This window comes from Numida meleagris, chromosome 1 (genome assembly GCF_002078875.1).
Source record: "Numida meleagris isolate 19003 breed g44 Domestic line chromosome 1, NumMel1.0, whole genome shotgun sequence".
NCBI classification, from domain to species: Eukaryota; Metazoa; Chordata; class Aves; order Galliformes; family Numididae; genus Numida; species Numida meleagris.
In genome coordinates, this window is record NC_034409.1 from 62,325,775 (window position 1) to 62,338,884 (window position 13,110).

General features: G+C 40.6%; 1 protein-coding gene across 18 annotated transcripts in view; it reads left to right on the top strand.

Moving 5' to 3' along the window:
* Positions 1–13,110, top strand: part of CACNA1C (calcium voltage-gated channel subunit alpha1 C) — a 429,930-nt gene that overhangs the window by 326,136 nt on the left and 90,684 nt on the right. For all 18 annotated transcript variants that reach the window (XM_021389984.1, XM_021389880.1, XM_021389936.1 and 15 more), the window contains 5 exons: positions 3,057–3,264; positions 4,061–4,181; positions 6,165–6,279; positions 7,224–7,344; positions 7,457–7,526. In XM_021389984.1, coding sequence (XP_021245659.1) covers positions 3,057–3,264; positions 4,061–4,181; positions 6,165–6,279; positions 7,224–7,344; positions 7,457–7,526 — 635 coding nt within the window. The remainder of the gene's footprint in view (positions 1–3,056; positions 3,265–4,060; positions 4,182–6,164; positions 6,280–7,223; positions 7,345–7,456; positions 7,527–13,110) is intronic.

Genomic DNA, 13,110 nt, shown 5'->3' on the forward strand with positions numbered 1-13,110 from the left:
GAGGAGTTGAACAAACCGTTTAACATCTCTGCATCTTATTTCTCCCTTTTGAAACAAGGATCATAACCATGTCCTACTCACTGGAGTTTTGCAGAACCTCTTTCACTGGTGTTTTGGGAGATGTTAGGAAGCATGTTCATTTCCGTATTGGTCAGAGGAAGCAGCAGTGCTTTCTTTTTCACCTGCCATTATATGCTCTCTGGTCCAAACACTCTGATTTCATCCAGCATTGCCATGAGATTTGTTGTAACTGGTGTGGTTTTTTCCTTTGTAGTACATTAACCAAAGAGGACAAAGTGGTCAGAGTATCTTTGTTTGGGCTTCTTCTATTCCTAACACAAGGCCCTTTGTTTTAATGAGCAACCCCAGAGGTTTTGACGGAGTGTTTGAGTTAGCTCTACAATTGCCTAATGTGGCAGGTGCCTCAGCTCAGGCTTCCGGGACTCTGAGATAAGACCATTGTTACTTCCATATCCCAGTCATGTCAATAATTCCTTATCCTCTCCTTTTTCCTTTTTCTCTTTTCCCCCCACTTCCTTATCAGTTTGTTTACTTTTCCAATGGTGCTGTATTTCTTGCTAGCACTCAGAGCATAGAAAAAAAACATCACTAATCTTATCACCAGGTCATCTCCATGAATTGCTCTAAAGTTAATTAGTTACATAAGAAACTGAATCTGGTATGGAGCCATTTGTAAGAATTGCAGAGCTGATAAAAGTCTGTGCAATTGTGCTCTGAGACAGCAAGACACTTAAGCTTAAAGCAACTCATTGAGACTGTTCAGATTTATAGCAGCTTTACTGTATGTCTCTTAAGAGCATGTGTGTCCTGACTGACACTGGAGGGCTTGATGATATTCTAGACCCAACCAGTTTCTGTTTTGAGCATGCTAAATTCAGTTCAGTTTCATCAGAAATTATTTTTCCTTTTCCCTGTGTCACTTTCTCTTCCTCCCACAGTGTGAATGTTGTGAACTGTAAGCATAAACTCAAATACAGTGAGCTGTTACACTGCACATTCAATCTGGACATTTGGTGGCACTGAGCCCACAACTTCCATGCCCTTACCTCTGCTCTGTAGTTTTACATGCTCGTCTCTTTAATTGCAGTTAAACTTTAAAGCACTCTGGTTTTCTCTGAAGTGCAAGCTGGGCTGGAGGGAAAATATCACAGTTCTCTTTGAAGCTCAGCGCTTGGAGATGAACTAGTTGCTGAACTTCAGAGGACATGGCAGTCCCTCTGCAGGTCAGATTGCTAACCTTTGCAAAGTAATTGGGCCACTTGAATATTTGTCTGCCACGGGACAATGAAAGCCTTCTTTTTACACTGCCATTTGAAAATATTCATTTAAGTAGGATTTTAAGAACCCTTGTCTCTAATGACCGCATTGCCTTCAGAAAAGACAGGTTTGTATGCAGAATTATCAGACCTCCTCCAGGAAGTGAGAATGCAAAACGTGTCTGACATCCTTCTCAAGTAGAGCTTCTTTCTCTGAGGAAAATACATCTAAAAGTTCAGAGTCTTCTAAGGAGAGAAAGGTTCACTGTTAAGAGCTTTGGGAGAAGGGAGTGGAGAATGTTGACCATGGTGTGATCTCAGATCATGGTGGGAGGCCACAAGAGATGGTGCTAGAAGGAACACTTAACGACTTAGAGATCACAAACATTACATGCTTGCTGACCTGTGCAAGCCACCGAAGGTTGTACTCGAAGTGATTGGAAGATGTCAGCTAATCTTAAACCTAGTCAGAAATCTCTGGCAAACACAAAAGTACACACAATAAAAAAAACATTCATGACATTACTAAGCAGTAGGATAGGAATGTCTGAGCAGATTCTAGACCGAAGTGGAAGCTGCTTCATTGGCAATGTGGTCAATTCTTCAGAAAAAGGCAGCATTTTTCCAACACATGGCTATGCTGCTGGTAGGCAAGGTAAACAAACAAACTGACACGTTAAAGTAGAACATGCTACTGGCATCACTTTGAATCCTTAAATGGGAATACAGGGGTCAAAAGATCCTATCTCTGCATTGTACATCAGTCACATCTGGGCATAAACCTGAATGCACTGAGAGCAGATCTTAGCCATTCTCTCTATCTAATGGTAGCTGTTCATAAAGAAGTCTCAATAGCCTGTTGTTCTGTTTTAGGTCATAGATCATTTGTCCCTTTCTCAGTAGCTCTTTCTCTCAGATCAGCTCAGTAGCTGATCTAAGTGGACTTCACCACAATCATATCCCACCAGAGAACAAAAGAAAAATCTGTTGATTTTGGTCATGGTGCTTTGGTGTCCTAGGGATCCTGGAAACGTCTTGGCCAGCTGTATTTGAACCCAGCTCTAAGCCATTCCAGTGTGTATTGGCTTATACACACTGCATAATGTAAGGGGCTTAGTACCCAAAAAAGCAGTGATAGTGGGCAAAGAAAACTGAGGCCATTAGGGGTGTAGATCTGGAGTCTCCCTTTAAGGGTTCATATAAGACAAGTGTTGCAGTATGTGAAGGACCTTCAGTATCTTCCTCGTTCTCAGTTCCAGAAGGCTTAGCAACCTCTGCCTGTGAGTGAACCCAAGCGCACAATCACACCATATTTTGGACAAGTTTGTATCTGTATCCAAACTGTTTCCCCATCTGCTCCTGATAGTTATTGCAGGCCGTTCTCTGGAGTGAGGTATTCTGGCATGCCATAACATCTGTGAGTGTTGTAATGAGGTTGGTTAGAATGTAACTCACTGAAGCGGCAAGAACTAATCACCGTATATTGATATAAGATTTTGAGAGACTTAGATGGAGAGTGCTGCAATAATCTTCTGGGTGTGCGTGTTTGGGGGGGGGGGGGGGGAGGTTGAGAGAATGTACACGTGTGGTAGTAAAATTACTCATTAGCTGCAGTAGGTCTCATTATCTTAGGGAAGTACATCAATGATTCACTGCTTAACAGGGTGTTTGGAAATGCCTGCTTATACACAGGAGGCAGCCAGAACCAATATCCTGTGCAGGCCATGAGCACCTGTGTTGGAGTGAAGAAATTTTAACCGCTTCTGTTTTCTCTCTCAGATATTGGAACTCCCTGAGTAACCTAGTGGCTTCACTCCTGAATTCAGTCCGCTCCATTGCCTCCCTCCTGCTGCTCCTCTTCCTCTTCATCATCATCTTCTCTCTGCTGGGGATGCAGCTCTTTGGGGGCAAGTTTAACTTTGATGAAATGCAGACCAGGAGGAGTACATTTGACAACTTCCCTCAGTCCCTCCTCACTGTGTTTCAGGTAAGAGCATGAGCAGGTCCGTACGGAACCAAGATATTGTGCTTTAAATGGGGAGATACAGAGAGTAGGTCCTGGACCATTCTTCTGCAACCTGGCAGTCTCTGAGGCTGTGCACCATTCTAGTAGCTCCAGGAGCAAGGCATCCTGCTGCCAGCAGAGGGGTATTCTCTTCCAAAGTGGGGAAATGTCCTAAAGCCACCAGGTCTTATCAGGGTAGTACATGAGAATGGACACTGCCACATCCCAGGGCCTTGCCCGCAAGCCAGAGCCCATCCCTGCAGCTGTCCTCTCCTCTCCCACAGTACTGGGGAACAAATATGTGCTCACTGCACCAGTGAAGAAATTAAATAGCTTTCAAGCTGACTGCAGTTTTGAGAGTGATCAGCCAAGAGCATCAGGATCGTGACTTCACACACAAGGTGAAGGGAAGTGTCTGGAAGGGCTATGCTGAGTGCTGTCCTCAGTGTTTTAGTTGTGCAGCCTGTCTGAAACAACAGACACGTGGGAGGGAAGTGCCAGGGTGAGGTGGGGAGACTTTTGCAAAGATGTCTTGGGCAGCCATTTGGGTTCAGCAATCAGTCTTCAAGGGACATCTCCATTTTTTAACACTTCTAGTGCCCTTTTTGCATTCTCTCGTTTTGTTTTTAATTTGCTAAATGGATACAGTCAGAGTTTCCAGCCGTCGTGGGGGAGGGGGTGATCTCTAGGATAGTTGATATCTTTCTGTTAATGGGGTTTTCAAATTCTCTGTGTGGTCTAACACTGTATCCCTTATTGGTGGGAATGTGTCATTTAGATCCTGACTGGGGAGGACTGGAATTCGGTGATGTATGATGGGATCATGGCTTATGGCGGCCCCTCTTTTCCAGGAATGTTGGTCTGTATTTACTTCATCATCCTCTTCATCTGTGGAAACTGTATCCTTTGATGCTACTCTTTTCTCCAAATGAGGCTGAATTTAAAGTCACCCTTTACTACTTTGTTGTGTCAGAAAGTAATTAATTTTGTACCTTACATCTTCACCTTTTCCCTAGGTCAAGATTTTGGCTTTGCACTACCAAACGTTAAACAAGTTTATTTAATCTTAGCTAGTGCTAAGCCTTCAGGCATCTAAACATTTGTTAGAGCCAGCTACATGCCAGTTCTGCATGGCAGATTTTATTTAGTACCTTTAGATGTTTAGTATTTTTATTTTTTATTCCCCCTAATTCCCTCATAGGTCTTTCTTTCCTGCCTTCCTTGTAAATGAATCTCTCTGTCTACCTGTTGTACTTACTGTGTATTTTTGCTTTAACTTTAATTTTGCTTTATTTTTGCCATTTCAGTAACATGTTCCATTTGCTTTCATCCAAACCTTATGTGGAATAAAAACATATGTAATCTACAATACTCTAGATGCAAACTCTATAATAGGAGTAACATATGTTTGACACAAGTGATTTATGTGAGATCATATATTAACTCGCATATAAATGAACAGGAACCCTGTTCCACTTCACTTACTGCAATGTGTTTGATCTTCAAACAGAAAATCATGTAGTCTGTTATCTGCTATCCTGAGATGGTATTAACTTGAGTTCTCTCTGGCTTCAAGGTGAAATGAGGGCATGGTACATAACCCAGAGGCACAAAGTACACTGCGTGATTAGGCTGTGAGTGTCCTTTCATAGGAATTTGCATCAAACATAGAGCCATAGTTCTGTACCATATCTGTTTGCTCCAAATTTGTTATGTTTAGTTTCTGATTCCCTAATAAATAGCCCTCATGTGTCAGAGGTGACATTTCTTTTTATACTGATTCCTCTATAGAACTACCTTGTAGTTTCAAACCAGCTCTTCTGACCTTTCTTCATAATTCAGGTCTCTCAAACTCTGTTATGTGACATTTTGGTTGACCTGCACGCCCTCTCTTCAAAGTGAGATGGTGCAATTCCACTTATCTGAAGGTCAAGGGAGGCTGTCTGCCTGACAGCTTTAGAAAGCTACAATTTGGATCTCCTTGTGAACTGCAGAGGAAATCGTGAGCCAACTCCACATGCTGGCTGACTTTGTAGCCATTAGACCTTGGAGCCTCGGGAGAGGGGTGGCTGTATTTCCAAACTAAGCCTTAAAGTGGAGTTTCCTGAGAACTGATGGCATAATAAGACATATTCCAAAGAAATTTCTGTAAGAATCTGGTGTTCAAATTTATGACACAAGATCTTAACACTGATTGGCAAGACCAGAAAGCAGTTGTTATTCCTTACCTTTCAGCAACATGTGCATGACTAGTTTATATTGCAGCTTCCATGCGTGGGCTCTCTGCTAGGAGACGGTAGAGTTGCTAGCCCAATCCTTTAATATTCAGACTAAATGAATTTCTTTTGTTCCCCTCAGAAATGCTAATGATGGTGTTATCCTTACTGTCCTTAAAATCTACATATGTCTGTGGGAAAGGCTATAATGAGGTTGTCAAGCATGTAGGCCAAAATTGGAATGCCCAGGTGCTTAATGGGATGAGACTCTTGAATATGAGAGTTCTTTAAGAAAAATGGCCTGCACCTTCAAAGATGAAAGGTATCCAGGTCTCCCCTTATCCTTCAATGGAATTTGTTGTATAAAGCGAGACTCTCTATGGAAACTAAAAACTGAAATCTAAGTGTTTAAGTCTGGACTTGTTTCTTTTCTATCAGTTTACTCTGTTGTGAAATTCTGGAAACGCTACACAGTGTGTTAGACATTTAGTTGGAAGGTGTAGGTTTGTCGTGCTCAATATGTGCACCCTGAACATTTGTGTGAATTGGAAGTTTGGAAAATCCAAGAGATCTGATGACAGTTTGCTAAAAAATTTCAATTAAGACGCCTTCAGTATAATGTTGTTCTGCAGTTTTCAAAGCCCATTTTCTTTAAGTAGCACACAGACATCCTGCTGAATGTATTTTTGGCCATTGCTGTGGACAACCTTGCTGATGCGGAGAGTTTAACATCTGCACAGAAAGAGGAGGAAGAGGAAAAAGAAAGGAAAAAACTAGCTAGGTAAATCCATATGCATCCACCTCATATGCATGCATTTGTTTGTAAATCCATATATAGACACAAACACATTATGCTTATGTATATGTGCAAGTATGTAATAATAATTCAAACTAAAGGACAGGAAGATGTTGGGAGTTGGGAATCTCACAGCTGTAATGATGTGAGCAGAAGAAAGAAAGGCTGAATGACTAATGAGATTTCAAGGGCATCAGTAGTTAACGAGTATGAAATGGTATCAGTGTAATGGTACTGTTTGAATATCCCTATTACTTCCTGATTGCTCTGGACCACAAAGCATATTTTCAGATTCCCATGACACAAGATTCAGTGACTTCCTTCTCTTTTTATGTCACACACTGGCAAAGAATTCTGGCTAGTTCTTTTAGTATTTCTGCAGACTCTCAGGAGACATGAGCTCTATGTAGATCTTCTCTGTCATTCCCTGTTGCCAGTCATGGGGAAGCCTCTCCTTACTAGCTATTTCAATTCACTCTCTTCTGGGCTACTTGGAGGGGATTTTTCAGCTGTGTCCTACACATCAGTCAGGAGAGTCTCCTTGGCTCTGGAAGTGCAGTGAGTGGCAAAACTTTGTAGGCAACCTAGTAGAAGTCCACAGGACAGGGTTTGAAAACATTTCATGCCATTTTTATTGAGTGAACAAAGAGAAGATATCTAGTCACATACCTAGAACCTGCATGCACACGAACACACAGTCGCCTACTTCTCCACATGCACTCTCATACACATTCCTTTGAGAAAGCTATGAAGTAAAAGGATACTACATGGAATTAGAGCAGAAGAGGACGAGGTGGAACCACTGAAATATAAGCTGGACTCAGAATGGAGGTGCCAGTAAGCTGATCATTCTCTTGGTGTGTGCTGTACTACATGAAACAGCTTTTCACCTTTGTAACTGTTTTCTTTTTATCTTGTCAAATTGTTAGGACTGCTAGTCCTGAAAAGAAACAGGAGATAGAGAAAACAGCTGTGGAGGAGGAGACAAAGGAGGAGAAAATTGAGCTGAAATCAATCACTGCTGATGGAGAATCCCCACCTGCTACAAAGGTCTGCTGCCAGCACCACAGTCTATGCGGAGATGATGTGGACAGCTTGAGTTTCTAGGGGAATGAAAACCCTCTGCTTTGTCTGAGTCTTTTTTTTCTTCTGTTTCTGTTAGATCAATATGGATGATTATCAACCAAATGAAAATGAAGAAAAGAGCCCATATCCCACAACGGAAGCACCAGGTATCTCTCTGTTTTCTCTTATTCCTGATAAAAAAAAAAATAAAAGTTCCAGCTGCTAGTGCACATAGAGTCAAATTATGATAGCAGGCAAGCTGACCTTGTAATGTCTTCATGACGGGTGAAGGTGATGCAATTAGATTCATTGAATCACGGAATGGCTTGGGTTGAAAACAACATTAAAGACCATCTAGTTCTAAACCACCTGCCATGGGGTAGGACACATTCCACTAGATCATATTTCTCAAATCCCCATCCAACCTGGCCTTGAACACTTCCAGAGATGGAACATCCACAACTTCTCTGGACAACGTGTCCCAGTGCCTCACTATCTCCAGAGTGAAGAATATATTCCTTAAATCTAATCTAATCCTACTCCCTTTTAGTTTAAAACCATTGCCTCTTGTCTTTCCTCTCTCCCTCCCCATCTTACGTTTAGGCCCACTTTAAAAAATGAAACTCTTACAAGGTGTCCCCGGAACCTTCTCTTCTACAGGCTGAACAAGCCCAGCTCCCTCAACCTTTCTTTGTAGGAGAGGTGCTCCTGCCCTCTAAGCATCCTCATGGCTTCCTCTGTACCTGCTTCAACACCTCTATGTCTTTCTTGTTCTGGGGGCACAAGGCTTGGATTCAGTGTGCCAGATGGGGCCTCACAAGAGCAGAACAGAGGGTAATCCCCTCCCTCACCTTTCTAGTGACACTTTACTTGCCCATGTTTCCTTTGCAGTTCCTGTAGTGATTAGTGGTACTTGATATGATTCTCTGTAAAGCACACATTACATTATAATATATACGTTTTCAGTCCATTTTTTCAGTACTCTATTGTCAGGGAAGATCAGCAACAGATATTCATGAAAGTAAGAGTGCTGAATGCCTTTTAGCAATTTTTTAATCCAAAAAAGTCTGTAACTTTATTAATATGATTCTAAAGGCATAAACTCAGCCTAGAATTGATCATTTGGGCCTAATGAACTTCATCCTCAAATACTGTACATAAAATTGGGTGAAGCAATCTCAGAACACAGAGCAGTTTTTCACTGAGAGTTCCTGAAGGCTAGGTCTTTAAAATGGTGGGCAGAGGTGGAGCAGAGAAATAAACTAGTCAGTTCAACTTCCATTCTTGGAAAAGTGTTGAAACAAGTGATTAAACAAATACAACACTGCAAGATAAGGAGAAGACTAGCAGGAATATGGGTTTACTGAGAGCGAATCATATTAAGCCACTTTATTTTCTTCTAAAAGGGGCTGACAAGACAGGAGAGAAGAAGTAGATAACATGCTTTGACTTTGCTAAGGTTCTGAATGTCTCAAAGCATTCTCACAAGCCAGCTAGAAAAAAAAAATGGTCTAGATGATTGGGAGATAAATTGGTCAGACTCTGTACGTGGAGAGTAGCAATAACCCAAATGAGGTTCTACAACCCAAAGGCCTGTCCTGAGTTCAGTTCAGTTCAATGTTAATGACCTGAGTGATGGAAAAGGAAATATGCTTATTACATTTGCACATGACATGAAGCTAGGAGGGACAGAAAGCATACTGAAGGGCAGCATTAGAATTCAAAGAGCTCTTGAGGAACTGGATAAATGGTCTAAATAAAATTGAAAGTGCCAGGCTCTACGTAGGCAGGAATAAACAACTCACAAATAAAGGATCTTAGGTGACAGTAGTTAGGTAACAGTCCTTGAGAAAAGAATCTGAACCTTGTAATCACAAGCTCAACAGAAGCCAATAACATTTTGCCACCTTTCAAAAGGCAAACAAGGCGTTATAAACAGTAAAACATAACCCTTTAGTCCATTTACAGATTTCTTCTAACAGGCCAGTGAAAGCTAGCCAGAGCAAAACAATTCTTTTAGTCTGTTAGCAATTGAGAATGTCTCTATTGAGATACTGTCTTGTTTTGAGTGCCCTACTTCAGAGAAGTGGAGCTGAATTGGAAAGAATCTAGAACGGCATAGTGTAAGCAATGCAAGGGGCAACTGAACTAAGATTGAAAGAACTATGGTTGTTTGAGCTGGGCAAGACAGGAGAGACAGTTTTAAATGCATAAAAGGTTGTTACAGGTAGAAGGGAAATAACCTCAATCTCCGTTATGAGTAAGGGAAGTAACAGATTCACACCAGGGGGAAGATTTTCTAGTAGAGAGGCTCTAAAAGATTGTGAAGAAGGTTGTGGAAACTGCATCACTGAATTTTGCTAAGAACAGGTCAGAGAAATATCTGCCAGAAAAGACTTAGATATAATAATTCGTTGATCCTAGCTTGGCAGACATTTGGCCATGTGTGATCTTTTCTTGCTTGGCCCTTCTTCATTTCTGTGATTATGTAACAGGCTATAATAGATAATAAATTACATTCTCTTCTCTCCTATGATTCCTAAAAAATGGCTGTTAATAGGTTGATGTGATAGGGTGAAAAAAGACACAGCAGTTCACTTTAAATAGGTGAATGAGAGTTTCAGACAGGCAGAAAGGAAAACTGTTCATTGCATTTGATTTTCAGAACAAAAAAAAAATCTGTGAATTTGCTGTACTCATATTCATCCATATTTGTAGCCTGTTAATTAGGAGTAGACTGTGGTTCTGACACCAGAAAATACAGTTCACTTTTAACATTTTCTAAGGCAGATCACTCTGGATTTAACCTTCCAAGCATCTCTGTAGACACAGGGCATTAATTGCACACCCATCTCCAATTTTAGGGAATCTTCAGTCACAAGAACAAATTAAAACAGCCTGAAACAGTTCTGTTTCTGTTTCTCAACTGGTGTGAATTTGTAGACCATTATATTTTTAAAGTAAAGATATGCATACCTGTAGAGCAAATTTAAGCCTACTGATAATAGAATTATATTTCAGTTACCTTCCAAGGAAAATTTAGAAATAGGCTAGCATGTGGAATGGTTGACAAAAGACAAATCTACGATTTGTGTTATGGATTTTCCATCTGCAGACATGTGTAGGATTAGAGGACAGGAAATAAAGTAAAAACACTTCTAAACTACTGCCTTGGGATGCCAGTCTTTGGACTGGTGTACTTTTAACAAAACCTTACATGCGGATGTATGCTAGGTTGTCTTCTGTCTCCTAAAGTTTTATCAATGCAAAGGGACAGTGTCTTGTTTATTTGCCATTGTATGATGTCATTTCTAAACAGGCCTACATGCATGTTTGTGGAATTGTTTTTCTACTCATTGTGAGCAGTTTTTTGGTTTGTTTTTTTTTGTCTTTTTCAACCCTCTGAAAATCACAGCTTTTTTCCGAGAATGATCTCACTCAGTTACCTGATCACTTCCTTCAGAGTTCGTGGAAGTCACCATAGGGTTCAGATGGAGCAAAGTTTTGCAAATCTCATTAGGTACAATTTACCATAGTCGTCTGCTCCATTCTACGGTACAAAGCTCAGAAGCGCCAGTGCCCTCTTAGAGCAGATGTGGCATGTCACATCTGTCTTGTGTAGGCAGTTCTGGGGAACAAAACTCCAAGGACCTCAGTGACGTCAGCAAGCAAGAATTTCTCAGTCCCCACTTGTACCCCTGTCCCTTCATAAGCTCCCTTATGACCATCAGATCAGCCCAAATTCCTTCTGGTGATTGCTGTGCTATAAAAGGTGCTGTGCAGCTAAATGCAGCCCTCCTGGGAAAACATCCTTCACACTAACTTGGTGCACAGAAACAATTGAAATAGTCACTTCATTTGTTTTCCCTTTATTCTTTGAATCTACCCCACTCAATTTTCTATTAGTTTCTGTTGCCTCAACTAGAGTTTTCTCAATAACCTCTTCTGAATGTTTTTGCTGCACAACGTTGCTCTTAGTCCCCAGAATACACTGTGTACTTGCAGCTCATCAGTTCACCTAGCCACTTTGTTGGAGGGAGAGACTATTCCTTCCAGAGATTTGTGTACACTAGAAGGATTATTATGATGACATGTTTATTATAGGAAGACAGGGTGCAAGTCCCGCGGTCTGGTACAGAAACAGACAAAGAATTCAGAACATCAGATGAGGGTCAGATGAAGGCTTGAGATGATTTATGGAAGCTTGAAGCAAAGCAGTGTCCTTACACGATAGCTCTGGTCTTTGTATAGATTAAAAAAAAATCCTCTCCATTGAATATATCACTGATGCTGCACTGTAGCCTGTGTGTGTCCTTCACAGCCAAAAGATGTAACTGTTCTAATGAAGCATAACTCAAGATGGCAGTCCCAGTTTTGAATTTTCTTGAATTTCAGGAGAGTTCCAAACTAGATCTCAACTTGGCAACTCTGAGTCTTGTTTCTTCATGATTTTATGGCAGGCTTGAATGGAAAAGTCACTTTTTAAACAGTGATACACCCTAGGTATAGAAAATAGTCAAAGAAGAAGTGTAGGATTGCAGCTGATGTGCTCCCCAGACAGCTTGTGAATACTGTGTTGACCTTTGCTTGTATGAATGCTGACAACTGTGCAATATACTGTTTCTTTATACTGGTAGATAGCTTACGCAGTGACCTGAGCTGAGGCTGTAATAATGTTATGCTTTGTGTATTTTACTCCTCGTTTTTCCTTTCTTATGTGTCCTAGACCCTACTTTAAATGAAAAGCATTTAGAACATTATTCTTTCTCCATAACTGAGGAACTCAATGTGTTTTCCAGTCTGAAGCAATGTGGTTGCCAAAGTCATTAATATATTTCTTGCTTTATGGCAGACACAAGAGAAAGAGGAGAGAAACAATCTTCCTTATAGTCTTCATGGGGCTGATCCTTCTGCTAAGAGTCCATTTTCCAGAGGCATTCTCCTATACCCATTTGAAAGTTATTTTTTTTAAAACACTTTGTTTAAAGCTTGCTTCAAGACCAAAAAAAAGAAAAAAAAAAAGATCTAATAGTGATGGCACAGAACTGGGGCTCAGAATAATAGTCTATTAAGTGAGAGCTCTCAAACATCCTACATGATTATGGGCATTGGTATTCCAGACTGTTAACGAAGAAAGAATTTGCTTACCCCACTCCTTGTCAATCCACTTTGACATCTGTAGATAAAAGGTGCAAGTGTAAAGTATTGTAATATTATATAAATATGAATATTAGCACAATTTTTTCAAGTACTATTCACAAAAGTACTTCAAAAGGAATAAAACCTGTAGAATGGGTATTATTAAGTGTGTTACGACATAAAATCGAGCTGTTAAAAAATAGACCAGCTTAAAAAGGGCAGACTGTTTACCATTTCAAACATATCCAAAAATCTATCAAGCAAATTTGAGCCAAACTCTTGCTACTAGAAGTGTAAAGAAAGAATTCTATTATTTGCATGCAATAAAGGCATGCATTGAAAAGGCCTCTTTTCTCCCATCTCTGACATCTAGATTAGGATCTGTACTAATTCATCTGTTCTTGATATGTCCATTACCAGATGAAGTGCCATACCTGTTCCTGAAGGAACAGGCTCTTCCTAGAATTTATCTCACTTCATGGAGTTAGGATAAACCCTTTAACTACTGTTTCCTCCTTTGCATTGACTGGAAGATGAATCAGTTGTCAGGCTTCCTTCTTGAAATATTTCTTTCAGTCTTGCTAATTAGGTGAGAGGATTGTGAACTTTAAA